Source organism: Emys orbicularis, chromosome 9, assembly GCF_028017835.1.
Source record: "Emys orbicularis isolate rEmyOrb1 chromosome 9, rEmyOrb1.hap1, whole genome shotgun sequence".
In the NCBI taxonomy this organism is placed as follows: domain Eukaryota; kingdom Metazoa; phylum Chordata; order Testudines; family Emydidae; genus Emys; species Emys orbicularis.
Window position 1 is genome coordinate 13036740 of NC_088691.1, and position 23418 is coordinate 13060157.

General features: G+C 41.7%; 1 protein-coding gene across 1 annotated transcript; it reads left to right on the forward strand.

Annotated features, from left to right (window-relative positions):
• Positions 1-173: 173 nt before the first annotated feature.
• LONRF3 (LON peptidase N-terminal domain and ring finger 3) lies at positions 174-23098 on the forward strand. The gene is made up of 12 exons (XM_065410463.1): positions 174-828; positions 2880-2998; positions 3691-3813; positions 5959-6114; positions 7729-7972; positions 8783-8873; positions 13770-13884; positions 15672-15793; positions 16488-16646; positions 19317-19479; positions 20077-20226; positions 21695-23098. Exons 1-12 carry the CDS (start codon positions 174-176, stop codon positions 21851-21853), a joined length of 2256 nt encoding a protein of 751 aa, XP_065266535.1. The 3' UTR covers positions 21854-23098.
• Positions 23099-23418: the final 320 nt, after the last annotated feature.

Below are 23418 nucleotides of genomic sequence, written 5' to 3' on the forward strand. Positions count from 1 at the left end.
GCCGCGCGGTTTATATAACCGGCCGCGGAGCCGGGGCACTTGTTCGGTGCCGGGCGCGAGCAGCATGGAGCGGTGGGGACGCAGCCAGACAGTCCCAGTAGCAGCAGCGCCGCAGCCCAGCCCCGGGGCCCGGCCCCGCGCGCGGCCCCGCGCCCTGTAGAGCGGCCCCGGCCATGGGCTCCCACCCGCCGCGCCAGCTGCTGCTGCAGTTCGCCGCCGGGGCGTTCCAGGCGCAGAACTTGGAGCGGGCGGCCGAGCTGTGCGGCAGCCAGCTGCAGGTGGATGCCCCGAGCCTGCTGCCCGAGTGGCAGGCGCTGCTCAAGCGGGCCGACGCGCTGGCCTACGGGGGCCGGCTCCACGAAGCCTTCCAGCTCTACCAGCTGGTCTCCCGCCACCAGCAGCTGCGGGCGGAGCAGCTGGAGAAGCTGGTGGAGTGCCTGGCGCAGGGCATCCGGCTCCGAGAGCGGCTGCCCGCTTGCTGTAGCGGCGGGGGCAGCCTCCTGCAGCCCCGGGACTGGGACATCTTCAGCTGTCGCAAATGCCAGGGCTTCCTTTTCGAGCCCGTCTCTTTGCCTTGCGGACACACGTTTTGCAAAAAGTGCCTGGAGCGGGACAGGGCCTCCGAGTCCCACTGCGCCCTGTGCAAGGAAGAGGGGAGCCTGGCGGCCGGGCAGCACCTCCGCGTCAATGTCATCCTCAGCAACCTGCTGGCCAAGTGGTTCCCCGGACAAGTGAAGGCATCGCAGCTCAGGCACGAAGGGAACCTCTTCTATAAGGAGAAGAAGCTGCAAGCTGCCCTGCAGAAGTACAATGAAGCAGTCAGCCTAGGTAATGACCTCCCCCCACCCCAGAAATGATCCCCCACCGATCCATTCACATGGGGCAGAGTTAAGGGGGTTAATGCTGCAAGACTTAACTCCTTAGAATTTGGAATTTTTTTTCTACGTGCAACTTTTGCGACTGATCGATCACAGCCAGGCAGAGGGGATGTCAGACGCCCAAGTTTCTAGCAACCAGATTTCTCCTTAGACTGCTGCTGAGTGTCATGTATAGTCTTGTTTTTAAATCTGAGCCTATTTACCAAGTAGTTTGACCAGGGCAAGTTACAGACTTTGATCCCAGGTGCAGCCATTGGGAGGTATTCCTAGCTATAACATTGGGGTGGGTGTGGCAGTTCGCATGCTGTGCCGAGGATATGCTATAAAGCCGAGTCCTTTATAAAGAAGCAAACGTTATTAATTTCTGGAGTATTGACTGGATTAGTCCCAGTTTAAAATCAGTTTACCGAACAGTTTGTCCTGTGCATACTAGGGACTTACAGGCAGCAGAGCATACATGACCTAACGGTGCTCTTTGTGTTTGGTGGTGGTTGTAGTTTGACAGGGTAAACCAATATCCATCATATTTTACCTCTCTTCTCCATCCATCTCTTCTGGGGGGAGGGATAACTTTTAGGAATCTGTTATTATTATTATTATTATTATTATTATTATTTTTAAAGTCCAAAGTGAAACTAGGTCAGGAGAACAGTGTGTTGCATAAGCTTTCAGCCTGCGACTCTGGTCTGGATTCCCTGCCCCCTTCTTATGGAATGGTTGTATAACCAGTGAAGTAACAACAAATTGGGTCATGTTTCTGAAAGCATCCCAGAGGTTTGATCGTATTTATCAAAATTACGAGTGAGTCATTGTCACAGCTTCCCATTACATGGTGCTCATTGGAATATGCTTTATTTCAGGAGATGGTTGCTGCTTTTTGCCTAAAAAGGGCTTTCCCTCTCTTGAGAAATCTAACTTACGCAGCAGCACGTGGTGAATCATTAATGGACATGTTGCAATGAGTGAAAAGATTTAAAATACCCTGGCCTATTTTGTTGAGGGACTTGCTTGTCAAATGATTTTACTAGATATTTAGTGCTTGATCTTGGAATACATGCAGGTCACTTTTAGAACTCATGACAGTTCTGTGTCCTCTTCAGTCTCCACCCAACAGGAACATTGTAGTAATACAGAACAGCTAAACAAGCTTCTGTAAACACTGTTCAGTTTAACAATGTCAAGCCAGTAATAAACATTACAAATGGTTGTGAAGAAAACTGATTTATTACTTGTTAACTATAATCTGGCTTCAAAATAATTAGTGTTGCATAAACTAAATGTAAAAAAAAAATGTTAAAATAACAATAAGGGTTTTTAGTCTGGGATATTCTTTCATTGAAGACCAGAATTTTTTCTTAAGACACATTGTGTCTAGCTGTTACAGCACATAGCGTATGAAACAATGGGGCCATTTGGTCTGTGCTGCTGTAACATTTATCTGATGGTTGCTGTTATTAGAGACATTGTGAGTGAGGTAATATCTTTTATTGGACCAACTTCTGCTAGTAGAAAAGTGTTGAGCTGCACAGAGTTCTTCAGGTTGTCATTTAATTTCCATTGATTATAGAGTTATGTGCCATTTACAGTTTTTGATCCCAAACCTTTTGAAAAGGGAGTTATTCATTTTAAAATCCCATCTATACTGTGGCAGCATTAATTGGGCCATAATAATACAGTTATGACACACCTTAAATCTTTCTGGTCAGCTTCTATAAACAATCTGATCCTCTGTCTGAGCTGGTGATTTATTTTGTGAGCTGTTCTGAATTTTATGTATGCAGTGTTTACAGCAGTTGTGTAATATAAATCTGACACCTTTGTACCTGGAAATCCCCAGTGAGATTGCCATATCTGATTTTGTAATTGGTTATTTAAATAATGGGTGTTTGCTTTCCTGAGACATCTTGAAAAACTCTTTTGCTTTAGAAAAGAGTCCTAAAGAATAGGGCCCATGTCAGTAATGTTTGTAGTAATTATAATGAGACAATGTTTCCATTGCAGCTCCAAATGACCATTTATTATATAGCAACCGGTCCCAGATTAACTCTACTTTGAAATCTTATGAAGATGCATTGCATGATGCAGAAACAGCATGCAGGCTCCAACCATATTGGTCAAAGGTAAGTTCTAATTTTAACAAATGTATTTAGGGGTAAAACCTCTTTGGCCATCCTGGTGGCTTAGCAAATGCTGTAGCACAAAAGAACTGAATTTGAGAGATGCCTCAACTCTCAGCATCTTAGATCAGTAGAACTCACACATTCCATGGGAATACAACTGAGTTCTCTGGCTAGGGAGAAGGGCAGGGGGGCACAGGCTGCTGGTTGATGGATTAAGCACAATTGTCACTGACCTTTATGGAGGTCAGGCTCGAATGCCCTATCAAAAGTTGAGTGCAGTGTTTATATTGTGCTAGAAGGAAGCATTAAGGAGAAGGTTAGGAGATCAAGTTGTGGGAGGAGGTTCTGTCCAATGAAGAGATGAGGGATCCCTAGGACTTCAACTACACCAGCCTTTAACTGCGGCCAGATGCTGTGAGGGTAAACTTGCATGTGTATCTGTTGGGTGGGGGGGGTAGGGATGCGATACTTCTCTGAAAGCTAAATATGAAAAATCTTCAGGCTTATTGTGGTTAAAAGCTCAAAGACTTCTTATATTTCTCTCTTGTGTTTAAGTAATGCAGACTATCATAATTGTGCCTATTTTTATTTCACTTTTGGAATTTTTTTTCATAGTAATTATCTTGCTTTAATGAAGAGGCTCAATGTGGTAAAAGGAAATAAACTAGAACTGTAGATCTGTTTGCTTTCAGGGTCACTTAAGGAAAGGACAAGCATTGGCTAATGTGGGGAAAATAGAAGAATCTTTAAGAGAGTTTCTATTTTGCCTTGCCTTGGATTTTGGGAACAGGACCGCCAAATCAGAGGCTCAAAAGGTGAGTTCTTTAGCCTTGTGCAACAACACTTAGATTACTGAAAATGAAATAGAGATTTTTTTCTTTTTTGTTTTAAAAAAATAATGAAGTAAAGATTATTACATGGTGACGTATTACATGGTGTCCATTGCTATACTCCGAAAAGTTTCATTGGCGATAACAAGAAACACATACAGCACACTGTGTATAGAAAGGCTGTTTTGTGTCTTAAATATTAGTAAGAGAGTTGCCTGTGTAACTTGGATAACAGTAGAGTTGTTAAAAATCAATGGGAGGTTAGTATTGCACTCCTAGACTCCCTGCAATTACACTTCCAGTCTGTTTCCTAGTCTTATTACCAGGTAGACTGATGCTATCAATTGGGACAGAAGTGGGAGTTTCTAGTTAATGTTGTATCAGCTCGATGACTCAGACTGTGAAAACACTGCGCAGCAGGGCCAGGATTCCACTTGGGAGCAGCATCACTCTTTTCACAGCCACTAAAGGGGCTGTGAGCATCAGCAAGCAGAGAAGGCATGAAAGGGAATAGAGTAAACAAAGGAAGAGACTTATTTTAAAAACTGTTTCAAAAGGTGGCTAATTAAAGATAAATGGGCAATGTGACTGATCTATAATAAGCTTCTTCCAGTAGCAAACTAAGCTACAGTATATAGCTGTTAACTTTCTCTTTAAAGAGCTACTGCCAAGGTTGCTAATCCTTCTTTACATACCTTTTGATAATTGTTTCAGTTATTAACACGGACCTTAAGGTTTGCATGTGTATGTTTGACCCTTTGTTGAAAATAATCTTTGCTGGGACACTCAACATTATATAAAATAATAATTTTAGTAGTGGTCCCTGCAGTGAAAACCAACGAGTACATGATTGCTCTGACGTGAGGAAGTGTTTGTGCACCAGTTTGATTATAATATAGTCGATTGGGAGGCTTTGAGAGTGACTGTAGACATTTTGTGGTGTTTTTCCTGTGTTTTCCTGAATTGCTAGCGTGTTCCTTTCCCAAAATGCAGTCTCATGCATTGTCATTGATTCATGTATCATTTTTGTAGTGATATCTTCCTGTGTGTTGGAGCAAGATATAATGAACTGATACGTTTCTAAATTCAGGCTCAAAGTAGCCTTGTCCAAGAATGCTATTCACCCCTAAGTAATAGGGTCCTGAGGAAGAACTCGATTTTGTCAGCTACAGAGTGCATCAAATGATATAATATTCTATTGATTTTTTTCCCAAGACTGCTTGCATAACAGTGACATTCCCTTTTTATGAAATCCTTCACGTGAAAATTTGTCGTTCTGCTCATTGTAATTGGCAGTCTTCACTGGAATTCGTTTTGACGTTGAAGGTTCAATCCTGCAGTCTTACTCACAAGAGGAGTCCCTTTTGGGCTTGAACAGGACTATGGATTGATTGTTATTCATACATGATGTGCTCAATGCACCTATGGAAGCATTGCTGGACCAGGCTTGGAGTTTGGTGAAACGATTTCAGTCTTTTATAACATGGAATTCCTATTTTTTTTTTAATGCATTCAATGAATTGCACTTTGCTAATGGCTAGCAATTTGCTAGTGGATTTTACATTTGTTTTCGGTTGGCGAGAAGCCATTGCCCTTTTTTCATGCCTGCAACTTTGTTACTGTCTGAATTTTTCTTTCTCGACACACCAATTATTTGTAACATAAGAGATTTGATTGGGCCTGGACCTAGGGGATGGCAAGTGCCCTCAGTTCCCAATGACTTCAATGGGAGTTTAGGGTGCATAGCACAAACTTGTATCGAATTCGTCAAGCAGTAGCTGCAGACATGTTTATGTAGAATTCTAGTTCTACAGTCTGCAGAACATAATTCACATGTGTGTAAGCGGTGTTACCCTAACGAACAAAACCAGTTGACAACTTATCAGCACATTTAACTCTGAAATTGACTCTTTTTTGCTTATTCTAAGCCTGCATCACACCAGCTTTTATATTTGTTCCTTTTTGGGTTCACCCTAAATCTAATTAGTTGTTGTCCAGGGCTTCTTGAGTGGTTTTGTAAATCAAAGCTGTTTCTGTCAACCATCCCCTTCCTCACAATCCCCACTTTCCCTTAAGAGATTGTAAGAGAAGAACTAAGAAGTGAAGTATGTATTCTGTTTTATATCACAGCTTCTACTTAGTTTATTTTCACCCATCCCGGGAAACGCTCAGGAACACTTACCCGATATCCTGCAGCTGTTGTCACCTCACTCTAGATTGAAGGGGAACCTTCTAAATTCAGTGGGATCTGCAGACACCAGCCATAACCTACAAAGGTTGCTCAAGGTAAAAATAAACTCTGTGTGGTTCTTAATTTTGCTGTGTTGTGTGGGACATTGAATAATTTTTTCCAGATTGTTTTTATTGAGAATCAGAATACTTAATACAGACAAGCTAAAGACTGCTTTTGGGATGGAAAAGCTGCAACAAACTACTAATTTACTGGATACAACTTAATTGATACATAAAAAGGAAGGAAGGCTGTCAGACTTCAAAAGATGATCCTTCTTTTTCTTGCTTGTCAAAATTAATCTCTTTACCTGTGATAACAGAAATTCTAGATCTTCCATTTAGTTTACAGCAGAGATGGGCCTGAGTTGTGAAGTTCGGATCCAGATGTCCCCATAGTTTGGAAAGTGTTCAGATCAAGGGTTTTGATTTGGCCCTTAATTGATGATGGGCCATCCACCCTGGATTCAGATCCAAAGTTCAGAAGTATTCAGGCTGGCGATTATGGGGTCTTTACCGATATGGGTATATGAGCCACCCACCAGGTTGGTTTCCAATCCAGAGTTCACTAATGTTTATGGGAGTTTGGATTGAGAGGTTTGGCTGAGGACTATCTTTAGTTCATCCAAACCTGAGACTCCGAGGGTGTAAATTCTCTCACATAGCTGTAGGAAAGCTTTGCGCCAACTCCTGCAAACTAGACTGGTGGCTTTTGCACAGCTCTGCTCAGGTGCACCCCTAAGTCAATGCCATAGTCTCCTAAAAGGCCTTTTGTGCTTTCTGAGGAGAGGCCCCCTCCCTTAGATCGCCATTCCTGAATGAGGTAGGTTATTTGGGAGGAGAGGAGACTATTCAACCCCCTACACCTGCCTTCCTGTGCACCATGGTCTCTGATGGCTCTTGACAATGACCTACAGTATCTACGTTCATATTCACCAGAGGAGATGGGGGAATCAGTCCCGCCATTTGATTTGGCAAACTGGTAGGCATTATCCTATGAAATGGTTACGAACTGGCTGTTACATGGCAACAGTAGGATTAAGGATGATGCAGCAAAACTTCTTTAATTTATGACCTGTTGTCTGGGATATTATGAGCAGCCCATTTTAGCTATTGAGTAAAAGATCAGTCTCACTGAAGCAGCCTCTTGTATGTACTTTTCCTTTTATCGATTGTTTTGTGTATACTCCTCCTCCTCCCTTGGAATAAAGATCATATGGTGTTTAGTCTTTTAAACCAGCGGTGTGATATACAAAATATTTTTCACTCTTAACTTAAAACCAGTCAAATGGATTTTTCCATAGTTCAGGAAATGACTTGCAGGGTGAGACTTAGCCATGATACTTGATTCCGGAAGTAATTTGGCAAAGTTATAGGCCCCTCTAAATGAAGGCTGATAACACAGCAACACACTGCTTGTTTTGTTTTGTTTGTGCTTGTTTTGTTGTGTGTTGTGGGAAGGTGGTATTTTGACTGAAAATAAGGCCCAGACACACTGGTTCTCAAACTGGAGTCCATTGGTTTGCAGAGCCCTTCCTGATGGTCCGCAACATGACAATTTTTGAGATCGGAGCAGGACTGTGTGTGTATGTGTGGTTCTCTTACAAAGTGGTCTGCAGAATGAAAATGCTACAGAACTGCAGTCCTGATGTACAATCCTCTTTCGCACAGGTAAATGTGGAACAGAAAAAGAGTTTCCCTGCTCAGGAAGAACAAAAAATGAGTGACTGTGGCAGTCTGAGAAAATCCATTCAAATGATAGAAAGTAAAAAAGGCTGCTCAGAAGATGAGAACAAACATGCCTCCGCCCCAGAGTCTGCCCTTCTCATTTCTGAGAAATGCAGCCTTCTGAAGAGAAAGCACTGCTCTGAGGAAATGAGAAGTGCTGAGGTGCCCTGCAAACTCATGAAGAAAGGTAAACCTGTTTAATAAAATGGGGGCCTGGTCCTGTGCTATGAAGGCAGTGGGAATTTTGCCTTAGTAAAGAATGCAGTGTTGGATCCTTAATTCCAGCAGGAGTTTTGCCTAGGTAAAGAGTGCAGGACTGGGCTCCAAATTAGATTTTCATGTCTTTTCTATTCACTCTGGATTGTAGTCCGGGCTTGAACTGATGTGGAGGGAGTGCAGTTTCCTCTGTAAAAGTAATTACACTAATAAATCTAGGAAGAGAACAAAAGGGTTTGGGCCAAGCCCTTGTTTACCAGTTGAGCCCTGAGAAATGTCAGTGCCATGTACACTTATGGCACTCTGTCCAATAGTAATAGTATAATTTAAAGTCAAAATTTTGACTTGCTTTATTCATACCTACAAAGCATGAATGTTGTTAATTGCTCATGACATCTCTGAGACCACAGAAGTGTTTGGGCCTGATTCGCCCTCCATTCCATGGATAGACAGTGGCGTGACAGGAGAATCCAGCCCTTTATATATTTCCAACAGTGACAACATGGTTGTGTGAGATTAAATTCAAGCCTGTTGTGAGTTGTGCCCACTTATGCCGAGGCTGATTTTTTTTTTTTGGTGTCTGCACACAAATTATTCCCATGATCCTAATGATTCAATAACTACTCATAAATACATGCAGTATGTGATCAGATACTGCATGTTAAAATCAGATGCTGTTTGTGAACTCCCAAAACAGTCTGTCTTTGAAATGTTAAACCAGTCACATAGCTGTGTCCAGTTATATATTCCAATGACTTTTTTTTTTTACAATTATAAATAGGTGCAATTGATGCCAAGGGATCTAGTGCTGGGCGCCGCGTTTCATTTGAATTTGTGGACCCCTCTGACCTGGATTGTTCTTTGTGTATGAGGTATCCATTATTTTCTAACAAATGTTTTTATATTGTACCTGTTTTTCACTGCCATGATCTATGGCATTCCCTAGCTTGCTCGGTCGCTTATTTTTCTATCATTTGGAAGCTGTTTTTTGGGGGGGGATGGGTTTTTCCCTCTCACTTCTAGTTATTTGGTTCTGAAAAGTTAACTATGAATGGGACTATGTCTGAAAGCTTTTGATGTGCCCCAGACAAATGACTGTTCTGGCAAAAGATACCTCATGTCAGGGTTAAATAGATTAATGAACATATCTGAAAGATTTCTTCTTACCAGCCACTATGTGGAAGTCAACACTTAGTCCTCTGCAGTTAATTTAATACATACGCCATGTTTCGATTTTTTTCATAATGCTTGAAATATTTGAAAAGTTGATTTCTATGAAAACACTTTATGTAAAATGGTGCCACTATAATAAAGTAGTGTTGTTGCAATAGTAAAGGCCTTATAAGCAAATAGAAGTCCTTTGTGTGTCTCTAGTACTTAGCCAAAATAAGTCAGCACAAATAACCAAACATAGGCTCAATATACACTTGCTCGCTGTTCTGTTCACACAGTTAAATATCACTGATTTATCCTCAGAGATGCTTCTAATTTGAGCATGAAAACGGGAGTTGCCTAACAACAAATCATTTTTATTATTGGTCTTGCATGCTCCATTAAACTTTGACAGAGAGGCAAATACATCTTCCCAACTAACATTTAGAAGTACACAATAGTTAAACTATTCTTCCAAATAAAATCTCTAGCTTCAAGCCAGTGTGTGGCAATAAGTTAAACTTTATAAAAGCACTACTATGTTGTAGCTATTATAGGTCAACAAAAGAGCAAGAGTAGACTGCAGATAAAGAGTTCAGGTACAAGATGCTAACCTAGTTCCTGTGGGGATGTAAAGTTCCATGAGAGGGTAAGGGTCACGATGGGACACTTGCCAGGCAATAAATCATGGCCTTATGTAAGGCCCCCTGGTGGTTATATAAGATGGGGCCTTATGTAAGGCCCCCTGGTGGTTATATAAGATGAGGCCTTATGTAAGGAACAATTGAACCAATCGGTGTGGGGCTATACATGTGATAAACACATGGTTCTCCTTCTTGTCCAATCGGTAGATGTGTAATTATAGCCTAATTGTGTTATGTAATGTTAAGAAAGACTATAAAAGAAAGCTTGTAATAAACAGAGTTGGAGTCAGCTTGCAACCCCATTGGTCGTGTGCTTTATCCGCGCCGCATGAGACCCCACAAGTTCCTGTAGCTGTATACGAACAGCCTGACTTCAAATCATGTTTGTTAAAAATATACAGCAAAACGAAGTATAATTAACATTAGAACTGTGTGCAGGAGATGTAAAGTTTAAGCATCTTTCACAGGTCTGTCAGTTTGTGTAATCAGTTCTCAATTCTTGATGTGTGACCATAAGAATAAGAATAAGGAGTTGAGAAATGTATTGGAGTTGGTTTCTCAGGGCTCTGACAAGGACACAGTCGCACTCCAGGAAAAAAAAAAATCCCCAAAACCAATTAGCTGTGTTCTGGATTAATCCCCTATTAGCTTTTAGCTTTTAAATGAATTGGCATTTGGTTTTTTTGTGAGGGGGTTTCTGGACACATGTCTGCAGAAGTTTGGATTTGTGTCATTATTTTGACTGAAAAGTTTGCAAATATTTTTGTGCCATCTTTAAAAAATTGTTTAAAATAAAATGAAATGTTTTGGAGAAAATAGGGTATTTGGTTTGGCTAATTTCAGCTTGGAACAAATTGTTAAAAGAAAACAAAAAATAAAATCAGAAGCCTAAACTATAAACCTGAACCAAGTGCTCCAAAAGTTTACACAGCTCTCAAAAGATTCAGTATTCGTAAGAGCAAAACTCTTCCTCCAACACTCCCTCCCTCCACCACCGCCATATATGCGCACACAATTTGAATTTGGCTGTTTTAATTAGGATGTCCATTTGACTGTTTACAAAGCAATTTTCAGATACATTTTTTAAAAAATTACTTCGCTCTGACCCTTTACCTTCCCTGACTGTCACGATATTGGCCTTGATCCTGCAACACAGGACAGCACAGATCCTTGCAGCCACATGGAGTCCCACTAAAGTCCTTGAGACCATATGGATGTCAGGGCCTGTGTAAGACGATCCTGTTGGAGGATCTTCCTCTTGCCACTGATATTAACGCATAGTGGTCCTCATGGTCATTATCCATATTATGTAAATCAGAAATGACTTATCTGTGATTTGGAGGCTGAGGTGTACTTTGGACTAATAGTGACCTTTCACCAACTAACTGCAGAAGCTACTATTGACCTATTTCGTCTAAGTGGCAAAGGTGTTACTGACCTATATCCATTTCAGTGGCATGCAGTAAGCACTGGCAGAACATGTTTTGAGGTGGTGAGTCACCCATTCCAGCTGGGGGGGGACAGCAAACTGTCCTGATGCAAAGGAAAGGATAGGAATAATAGTAAGAGGCCAATATGGCAGCTTTTTTGTGACCTAAAAATCAAAAAGGAATCCTACAGAAATGTAAACATGGACAAATTGTTAAGGATGAGGTATATTAGGTCCTGCCTTAGCCTAGGGGCTGGATGGATGAGCTCTCCAGGTCCCTTCCAGCCCTACATTTCTATGCTTCTGTGTTTGCTTGGAAGTGAGCAGGTATTTCCCACCAAGGGTGAATATTGTTGCTGTTGTCATACTGCACCTGACATGTGGTCTCAAGAAATCTTTCTCTACAATATATCTTTCTCCAATTTGCGAGGCTTAAATCAGCCCCCATTAAACTCAATAGCAAAACTCCCATTAGTGCAGTAAGAGCTGGATCAGGACTGTGATCTAATAGACATTTCCTGTGCTGTATGCTTACATTTCAAGTGGTATTTGTCCAAGTAAATCTATTGTAAGTTGATTAAATGTACAAACACTTATTTTAGAACTTGGTATTAAACATTTTAAAGCAAAACGGGTAATATTATGCAGTAAAGTTTCTGCTCTTTGAACAACTGACAGGATTTTAACTGATATGCAACAAGATAACTGGCATTTTAGATATTCCTTCATATGCTCCCTCACTAAATGTCTGTATTTATAGCCACTAATGACACTTAACAAAATAGCAATAGCCAGTTTATTAAGAGTCAGTATGTTCTTAAACATATTTTGCATGCTGAAAAAAATAAGTATGGAATTATTTTTATGCCTGGACAGTAGCACCCAGATTTATCTTCTTGATTAAACCAGTTTTTTATTTTTATTTTTTTATATTACCTTCAATAAAATGAACTTAAATTATTTAGTCTGATGTAATTACTTATGAGACCTTAAAATATTGAGTGGGGTTTTTTTAAGATCAAAGTAGTCGGTTTTGAATGGTCTCATTTCTAGTTTCAATGATTAGAGAGACTTCGGTAACATCCCTCTGTTCTTTAAATGCTCATCAGCAGGGAAAGATCTCTTTGGAATTTAGTCTTCAAATGAATTTAGCCAGGAAAGAAGACGACTAACTTGAAAAGCAGAATCACAATGTGTGTAATGTTTTGATGAAATATGACTCTAGTGTGCATTTATTTTGTGGGAGACTGTTCATTTGGAAGTTAGAAGCTATGCAATGTATTCAAACAAAACTAAATTCTCCAGCATTAGATATGGTAACAATAGTGTATACTGGGGTGGGTAAACTACAGCCCGGGGGCCGAATCCGGCCCTTTAGATGTTTTAATCTGGCCCATGAGCTCCCACCAGGGAGCGGGGTCCGGGGCTTCCCCACTCTGGTGCTCCAGCTGGGGAGCAGGGCTGGGGGCTTGCCCTGCTCCACGCATACCGTGGCTCCACATGGCTCCCGAAAGCAGCGCATGTCCCCCCCTTTGGCTCCACACGCTGCCCCCACCCCAAGTGCTGCCCTCACAGCTCCCACTGGCCGGGCACTGCCAATGGGAGCTGTAGGGGTGGCGCCTGCACACGGGGCAGCACATAGTGCTGCTTGGCCGCACCTCCATGTAGGAGATGGAGGGGGGGACCTGCTGCTGCTTCTTCCGGGAGTTGCTTAAGGTAAGCGCCGCCCGGAGCCTGCACCCCTGATCCCCTCCCACACCCCAACCCCCTGCCCCCTCCCTAATTCCCCTCCTGCCCTCTGAATCCCTCGGTCCCAGCCCGGAGCACCCTCCTCTACCCCAACCCCTCATCACCACCCCAGAGCCTTCACCCCCAGCCGGAGCCCTCCCTCACGCACGCACCCCTGCCCCAGCCCGGAGCCCCTTCCCACACCCAGAATTCCTCATTTCTGGCCCCACCACAGAGCCCACACCCCCAGCCAGAGCCCTCACCCCCTCCTGCACCCCAGCCCCCAGTTTCATGAGCATTCATGGCCTCCCATACAATTTCTATACCCAGATGTGGCCCTCGGGCCAAAAAGTTTGCCCATCCCTGGTGCATACCCATTTTATTAATCCTATAGGTCCCAAAACTGCAAACAATTATGCATGTGCTTAACTTTACCCATGTGAGTTAAGATTTGCAGGATCAGGGCCTTATTTTTAATCAGCTTAATCTGAAAAACATAAAAGCCCTATCTTATTATTTTGTACGGCCATTCATCACCATAGCATGAGTGCAATCCTGCTCAAATGTCAATGGAAGTTTTGCCACGGATTTCCTTCAATGGGCCCAGGATTTCAGAGCGCTTTCTACATTAGACTGACAATAGCAAAATGCCTTAATTGAATAAATACAAAAGTGAAAAACAAGAAACAGATTTCTGACTGAAGTGCACAGAATTGTAACTACTGAATAAATATGAAAAGATGTTATGAAGTAGCCTTTTTATCTTATTCTTGCTACACGATATTGTTGCTTTTTTGTTTGTTGATCCATTCCAGGCTTTTTTATGAACCTGTCACCACACCTTGTGGGCACACCTTCTGCCTGAAATGTCTCGAAAGATGCCTAGATCACAACGCAAAATGTCCCCTGTGCAAAGAAGGTCTCTCTGAGGTAATGATGCATTAATTTGGTCCACATAAACTGGAGGGGAGGGGGAATTAACTTCAGAAATCCACTGGTATATCCAAATATACTTGAAATCCCATATGATTTGGGGAAGAAGCCTTTTTCAATGTCTCTCAGGCTCAGAGAGCTCATGTAGTTTTCTGTGCTTAAACACTTTTAAGACCTAAAGCCCTGATCCAGCACAGAGCTCTGTGTGGGTGGTTGCACATTGAGATCAGCAGTGCTCTGCCTGGTCAGCCCACGTGGCGCACGTGACTGGTGTTCACTTGAACTTCTTCAGTCATGTTCTCAGTTCATGCCTTAAAAGGATACTGTCAGGTACCTTAGATGCTAATTTTTGTCTGCTTTAAAATTGTTTAATTATTTGTGTGGCCTTCACTAGTAGGATTTGGTATGCTTTCTTTTTCTCTTTGGTTTACTCTTCAATTTTTGCTCTTTGTCTTTTGCAGGAATGCATATTTGTAATTATTTAAAGTTTTATAAAAATTTGGGAGCTGAGGGTTGGAAGGGAATAAACTGTTTTAAACATGATGAGAAATGTCTCCCAGATTTCAAGGGTGGGATTTTAAAAAATGCTTGGCATTGGTAAACTCCCAGGGACTAACAATTTGTAATTGTAGTGGAGAGGGGAAGAGAGTAGCTAGGGTTTGTAGAGTCTCTACAACATTTTGTTCCCTCTTCTGGCTCTGTGACACATTATGTAAAGGGCACTAGTGTTGACTTACTGCTGCACCAACCAAAAGTAAACAAAATGAGGAAAGTTAATTTTAAGCTCCATGGGAAACACAGCAATGATATAGATCTATACAAATTCTGAGACACATAAACTAAACCAGTAGGGAAAGAAGTGATATCTTCAGAGTGAACAAATTTAAAAGACAGGAAACTATAAATTACTCAACTTTAACTCCTTGAATGGAGTAATGAAACTGAAGCTCATCATGCATCCAGCTGTTTCTGCTAGGTTTTTGGGAAATACGAAAGCCCATAGGAAATGGCCAATCCCCCAGAAAAATGACACAGTAGCTTTTTTGGGGGGGGGAGGGGGGGTTAGTTACTGTCTGTGTAGGTTCTCTATACCAATTACAGGTGTAATAAACAAAGCCCAATCCTGCACGCTCCGAGCATGGAATTCCCCATGACATCAGTTTGGTGCATGATGTTCATGTAGGATATTAGCTTGTAATGCTGTTCTCTGTATTGCTTTGAAAGGTCTTCTCAAAAATCAGTGCTCTGCCCATGTCTTTATAATAGTGCGATGCTGCGGGGGTACACCCAAACCAGAAAGGGGTCGTGTCACCCACCTGTCCTGTAACCCTGCGTACTCCTGTACTGCCAGCTTTGGCTCAGAGCCCTGACACCAACAGCCTGTTCACAGCACACTGGCATCCACCAGCCTGGTTGCTGCTTGCAGGGGTAACCCCAACAGCCCTTCCAGTCTCTGATCTCCCCAAAACCATCACACACCAGACCAGTGTGTGTCTAGCTTTAGTAAAAAGACTGTACTTGACACTTTTGTAGTTCAGTAATATTGTATAGAATCAGTTGACTCAATTGCTTATTCTTGGAAGTCCAGACCCCCAGGTTGTGGGGTGTCTGGACCTTGATTGTCGCAAGGAGGGAAATGGATTGGTGACCATTTCCATTTATAATGGAAGTGACCAAATACAATTAAGAAAAGGCTACGTCGGAGGAAACTTTGGTAAAATATAACATGGCAGCCATTGCTATACATTGTTTGCTAGCTGCTCAGTTGTGCCGTCTTGTTGCAGTGCTTGGCTCTGAGGAAATATTGCAAAACGGTACTGATGGAGGCGTTAATAGCGAAGTACCTTCCAGAGGAACTCACTGAGAGAAGGAAGATTTATGAAGAAGAAATTGCAGAGCTTTCCAAGTATGTAATCAGTTTGTGTGGGCTTTCGTGGGTTTTTTTTTAAACCAGTCTTTAAAAGTAGTTTAGCTAGCAACTGAATGGGTCTCATCACTGTAGAACATGTCCTAAGGTACTGATAAAGGAGCTTACTCTGTATTACATGCTTCAAGAAGGGCAGGGTTCAGATACACAAGATTAAACTTCAAGCGATCTGGTAGCATACTCTTGTGATTGGTTTCAAATACAAGAGGAAATCCAAGCCAGTAATATGAGGTGAATCGCAATGACATTGCGTTCTGTTGACCTTGGCGCATGTCATAGTGGCTGGAAGTGGAATTCCACACCATAAAAAAGCTCACCAGTACGTGTGAACTGGAAATTGGATGGGAAAGGGAGAGAATTGAGGAACATCTGAGCTCTAAAGCAACCTAGAGAGATGAGGTGATAACTTTCTGACTTTGCTGGAAGGATAAAAAAAAAAAGTTCCATTAATTATAATGGAATATCAATTACCATTATTTGGAAAGATGAAAGCAAAAAATAGTTTAACCGTTTTTGTATAATATGGATATCTTGTTTTCCATTTGATTTTATTGTAAAGCACTTTGGCATCGTCTAATTGCATTGTGTTGCATACAATGTCTGTGGTTTGTATCTTTCTAATGTTTTTTGGAAGATGGTGCATGTTTTCCTAGTGGGTTTTTTTTTCTTATAGCTTAAATAAGAATGTTCCGATCTTTGTCTGCACAATGGCCTATCCTACTGTCCCTTGCCCTCTGCACATCTTTGAGCCATGTTATCGACTGATGATTCGAAGATGCATGGAGACTGGCACCAAACAATTTGGAATGTGTATTGGTGATCCTGTCAAGGGGTGAGTGAGCAGTGCACACCAGTGGTGGCAGTTGCTTTTTTAGATCAGACCAATGATCTGTTTTAGTCCAGTAGCCTGTCTGTACTAGCTGCCTCAAAGGAAGGTGCTGAAAACCCCCATAATGGACAACTGTGGAATAACAGGCTGATGGGGGGGCGGGGGGCGTTTCTTCCTAACAGTGTTGGTTACTGGTGTGCTGATGTACTGAAGTGTGAAGATAAGATTTATATCCCTTACTAGACAATTCTACCCTATCTAGGGTAACTGCAGATATTATTCATTTAAATATTTAATCCTCCTTTGGAATCCCACTAAGCTATTGGCCTCAATGGTATGTAGCAGTGGCTCACAGTTTATTAGGTATGGCTTGAGAAAGTATTTTCTCTTAGTCTTAAATTTATTTCTTTGGTACCGCCAGCCAAGTTGGAATGTTAATGAATTTTACTGTCAAAAGAAACAGTCATGTTATCAGGTCAGATTGACATCTCCACTGTATTAAATATAGTGGTTGGGATAGAAGTACGGTCAGCTTAGTACATGGACTGGCTGAGCATTTACATCATGCCATTTACAGCAAACACTATAAGTGCCAATCTTGTATCACCCTGCCTTGAAGCCCACATCTGCATTTTGACTTCTCACCATTGTCATAAGGGACTGCAAAGCAAAGCTTACTAAAATCATTGGTAAGTTTTTCTTTGTAGATTTTATAGTCCTTCCATAGTGCTTACTATCCTTAACCCTACTGGCCATAGAGTTTTCACTGAACGTTTGAAGTTCTTACATTTTGAAATGTAGATAAATAGTAGAAAGTGAATTATCCTTCTAGAACAGTTGCACTGGTCCAGTATGTGGTTACCTAAGAGATTCCACTGCACAAGAAATTCTCAGTATTCTAAAATTCAATGGCAACAGACTACATTAATGCAGAATTAAGGTTGCTTGGTGGTATATTGTCCCCTTGCAAAACTCAAACTCCTGAAAACCAGGAAATGCCCAGTTAAGATTGCCCATGCAACCTTAAATCTGCCCTCTTTCAGCAATGCTTCCATAGGTCTGTGTAGTCACAGGGCATTTGCTTTGCCAACCCCACAGTTGCTGAAATGTGTTAGCTCTTTACCTCCTTTTTACAGCCCATTCACTCACTCACAGGATTCCATCTAAAACTATTAAAGGACAAAAATGAGAAGATAATCATCATAACTTCTGGACACACATCTGATACGATCCAATGTATGAGATGAACACCAGGAATAAGGCTCAGATTATTTCTGCCCAAATGAATCACCCCAGTGCCCAATAGGGCACAGTTCTTAAGTCACTGGTTAGATGATGCAGAGTGGACAAAACATGATGCCTGCGCTGTCGGTTCCTAAGCTCTGTGCAGTGTTTCTTTGAAAACATCACATTAATCTGCCCTTGTAACTACTTGGTCCAACCAGTCCCCCAGGAGCTAGTGAAAAAAATCCCCCCGGCAAGTCTCGAACTGGTTGTTTATCACCCATCCCTGTGAATCCCCTATAAACCTCTTCCCCTTGCTGCAGCCCCAAGCCCCTCTCCACTTATTACTCAATTCCTCAGCCTCCTAATAGCCATCTCCTTCCAGGAAGCAGTCATGTTTAATTTTTTTCCTCCCCACAGACTTCGATTACGTTCCCTCAAAATAAAATTGCCGCCTGTGACTTGCAAATTGCAGCTGCCTCTGGCCACTCAGTCCAAAACTCCTTTTGTCTAAGATGTGGGGCTTGTGATTAATTCATCCTTAGTTATGATAACTGAAGAGGGTGAGTTCACCACCATCCGTCTTAGCATGGTCTGTGATTCATCCAGCCATTAGTACATTTCAATTTAACAGAACAAGGCAGCAGAAGGAAACTGGTTTGGTTTTGGTTTTGAGGCATGCAACTTGGATCCTCTAGGTCAAATGATCCCACATTTTGGATCATTAACGCTACCCTTTGCCCCCATGAGGCACCCCAAATTTCATAGCAATCCAAGTAACCATTTGGCTTTTAGAGCACTTACAAAAGCCGAGCATATAAAATGGCAGGCATGGAAACCCTCTAGTCACCTTTCTGTATTGGCGCATGTGCACTGTAAAAAGGTACGTTTTCTTAAATACTGTTCTCAGTTTGGGTCCCCCACCCAAAGATTTAATGGGTGCCATGCACTACCTGGAGTAAAACGCTGGCTTGAGACCATTATGACCTGCATCACATTAATAGTTAACTGTAATCTCTAGCTCTGTGTGCGAAAAACCCACCTAGAAACACTTTGAAAAATGGCTTGGGGGTGGGGGGGAAGGGATTGTATCTCAGAACCCTTAGCCCAAAGGATCCCAATTCTGGCTCACCAAGCCTACTGTGCACCTTCCTGAGGCAGGCCAAATTTCAGATGAATCCAGCTAAGCGCCTCAATTTTAGAGACTGTAGAAAAGTCGGCCTTATTACAATGGTGCTGGGCGATCAGCTGAACATTCATGACGATACAGTTTTGAAAAGTGTTGTATAACCTGAAGGAGAACACTAAACAGAGTAATCTGTATTACATGTAGCACTCATTGACACTGGTAAATATCTTTGTATTATAGAGTGGCTGTTCAGTAAATCGACAGAACTGAACCTGGAAAGAATGCAGCCAATTTATTTGCTTTTGTTTTGATTTAAATAGGTTTGCTGATTATGGCTGCATTCTGGAGATAAGAAACGTTGAATTCTTTGCTGACGGTCGCTCTGTTGTAGACAGCATTGGCAAGAGGAGGTTTAAGGTGATAGAGCACAGCCAGCGTGATGGATACAACACAGCAGATATTGAGTACATTGAGGATCAGAAGGTGAGTTTAACGAAGATTTTCCAAGAGTTTTTTTTTTATTTTTATAAAGGCAGTTTGTATCAGGATGCGATTTTGCCAGGCCTCCTAATAGGTCTGCTTTATAACCGTCAGATAATCAGATTGGATCTGGCCCTACTCCTGCTGAAATCCAATGCCCAAATTTTTAAAGTCCACTATTATTGAGAGAATATGTAACACACCCAAAATTTATTAGGTACTGTGCAAACCTACACTGTACTATAGGAAGACAGTGCCTGCCCCGAAGAGTTTTTTCATATGAAAAAAAAAAACTGAACACCAATCATTTGGGGGACCCATTTTCATTTAAATATATAATCTAGCAAGTGGTGATTGGATTTAGCCTGACAAACACTTGGTTCTGAAAATGGATTTTTTTTGTTTTAGAACATAGGGGTGAAGGAAAAGGTTGAGATAAACTTTTTTGATTGAGATGCTTTTCAGAAAAATAAACCTAAGAACAAACTTTCAGGATCTGCCCTAGAGTTCTCAAAAGAATTAAGAATGTGTGTAGTGCCTTTTGAAAATGTAATTGGAATTAACTCCAGCCTCACCCCCCTCTCTGTGTGTTCTCTCCAGGTGCAAGGAGAGAACTATGTGGAGTTACTTGTTCTACATGATTCTGTATATGATCAGGCTTATATGTGGTTTAACTCACTCAAACAACCACTCAAGAGTCGAATTCTCAGTCATTTTGGTCCAATGCCAGCTAAGGATCCTGACCCACAGGTACATGACTTTATATTTATCCAGGAATAGAGGTTGTCATTTTTATTGATTACAGGAAGCTTAGCAATCACACACTGATAAACCAAGGAGAATTTTCTAATTCCATTGAAGAAAATGTTAATCCTCTTCATTGATCCTGTATAACCTGTTCAGTATCTGAATTGTTGCCATAAGCTATTGCTGCAGTAACTCTGAGCAAGTCAATATTCATATTTATTTCATTTAACTTCCTGAGAAATATTGACAAAAATAATCCCTATTGATTTCAGTGGATGTGCACCAATTTGCAGTGTAACTGAATTTGTCCCAAAGTTAGGTAGAAAATAGAGATCGTACCAAACAGTGACAACTGCAGGACAAAGTTGATGCTAGGGTTACAGGACTCAATACCGCGAGGTGCTGGACACCCTAAACTCCAAGTACTAACAGGGTATAACAGATGTTAGGGTGCTAAATCCCTAATAGGTAGGGCCCTACCAAATTCACGGCCATGAAAAATGCATCACAGGCCATGAAATCTGGCCTTCTCCCATGAATTCTGGTCTTTTGTGTGCTTTTACCCTGTACAGATTTCACAGGGGGAGTCCAGAGTTCACAAATTGGAGATCCTGACACACAATGGAATTGTAGGGGGGGTCACACGGTTATTTTAGGGGGGTCGCAGATTGCTACCCTTCTGCGCTGCCTTCAGAGCTGGGCGGTCAGAGAGCGACAGCTGTTGGCTGGGCACCCAGCTCTGAAGGGAGTGCTCCAACAGCACAGATGTACGGGTGGCATACCATATGATGCCACCCTTCTGCACTGCTGCCTTTAGAGATGGGTGGCTGGAGAAAGGTGGCTGCTGACTGCAGGCCCAGCTCTGCAGGAAGCAGCACAGAAATAAAGGTGGCAATACCATACCATGCCATCCTTGCTTCTGCATTGCTGCTGGCGGCGATGCTGCCTTCAGACCGCTGAAGGCAGCGCCACCGCCAACAGCAGTGCAGAAGTAAAGGTAGCAGTACCGCAACCCCCCCCCACAACCTTGTGACCACCCCACAACTCCTTTTTTGGGTCAGGACCGCTACAATTACAACACCATGAAATTTCAGATTGAAATAGCTGAAATCATTAAATGTATTAACCAAAATGGACCATGAATTTGGTAGGGCCCTACTCCTAGGTTTGGGCCCACTATGACATAGCATGAAGATAATGCAGAAGACACAAACTACAGATTACTAGAGGCAAAAATGGGTCTAATCCAAACACTGCAAATTTATAGAAAAGTTTAGGATCTAGGTATAAACTGTGTACGTCTAACTAGAAGTTATTAAAATGGCATTTGGAGGGACCATATAGAAAGCATCTCTTACTAAGAGACTGAAGTGAAAATGTATTGCTCCATACCATGATTTTTTTTTTTTTAAGTCACTGACCGAATCTTAGCTTCTGCATCATAATGTATGTGTGTTGTTCTCTATTGCAGGCTAGCCCCAATGGCCCTGCGTGGTGCTGGTGGGTCCTTGCTGTCCTTCCCCTTGAGAGTAGAGCTCAGCTCCCGTTTCTTGCCATGAAATCTATGAAAGACCGCTTGAATGGCATCAGACGGGTCCTTACATTTATGTCCCGTACAAGGTCACGATGATGCTGAGAACGAGCTGTGAAGCCTCTTGCAATACTTGACTGTGGAGTTTCTCTTGTAACTATATCTAACTGCAATAATGTCTTACGGATTTGTGTGTCAAAACAGGACAAGTTTGAAGTCTAACTTTCAAAGGAAATAAAATATAAAGAGCCAAGGATATTTACAGATCATTCAGTAGTATCCATTTGGATCTCTGAACTTTCTTGAGATGAGTATTCAATTGCTGCACTGCTGGGCTAGTATCATCGGTGTTATATAACAGAACAAAGTGATCTTGTTTGCCATAAACTTTTTGAAAGTTTGAGGTGGGTTTTTTTTTGTAGTAGTAGATAAATGAAATCTGTGCAGTTTAATGTGAAACAGAAATACTGATAGTGTTAAAGCATTATTTCAATGAACTGCAGAGTCTTTTATTCCAAATGGTTCAGGTTTATATAGCATTGTATATTATAATGTCCACAACTTCTGTTTGATCATTTATTTTTGCACTACAATGTCTTTATTTTGGTTTCCAAATGTATATTGTAATTATTTATGTGTACATTCTCTACACAGAAAGTAAGCTGCTCTATTTATTTATGGTGTCTTACCATGTATGAATGACTTGGGGAAAAGATATTAGGAATACAGAAGCTACTACTTTGATCATTTTTCAATACATTTGTGTTTGAGTACTTTGAATGTTTTTCTACTATCTCCAGTGTTCTATATTCTAAGAAGGATTGCCCCCAACACAGCTAGCCATGAATACGCAGGCTTTGTCTGAAATAATTCAGTCAGTTGCTGGGTAGAGCTTGATCCTACAATCTTAACTTGGCCCCCAGTCAAGCAAAGCACTTCAGCATATGCTAAAGTGTTTTGTTGATTTGGGGCTTTGGGTAATAAACTTCAGTGGGGTTTGCCCAGAGAGATGACTGAAGGATCCAGCCATTAATTTTGCACAGATATAAAGAGTAGCACTACGCAGCAGCTTGCGGTGAAATGTTGTATTTGAATTGCTATGAGTATCACAGCTACCTACAAACAGAAGGCAGGAGCTGATTGGTGTGAGACGCAACCTTTCACCAAAGAGACCTAGAGAGAGGGGTATTATTTCACTTCAGGTTATTAGAGAGATTCTTTATATCAACCCTGTTAAATGTTAAGATCCTGTTATGTTTGTAATTAATATTATGATTTGATTTGTGCTATGAAGGGCTCCAGGAGGGCTCACGAGAAGGAAGGTATTTTAATAAACTTTCTATTTATTCCACCTCAACCTCCAGGTTTTTCCATTAGCCACAAGTCTCTACCTGATCTCTGCATGTCTCCTGTCAGACACTGTGAGCCGCTTGATAGCTAATGGTTAAAACCCCAAAGGCAAATGAAAATTGGGCTTCATTTCACTTTTTCTGCATCTTTTGCTCTGTGTAACATTTTGGGCCTGATCTTGCTTCCATTAAAGTCAGTTGGAGTTCTACCATTGACTTATGTGGGAGCAAGCTTGGGTCTTTGTATCTAAACGATGGATTTCCCTCTTCAGAGAGCAAGTAGGATGGATGAAAATTCATGGTGATATTGCCCAG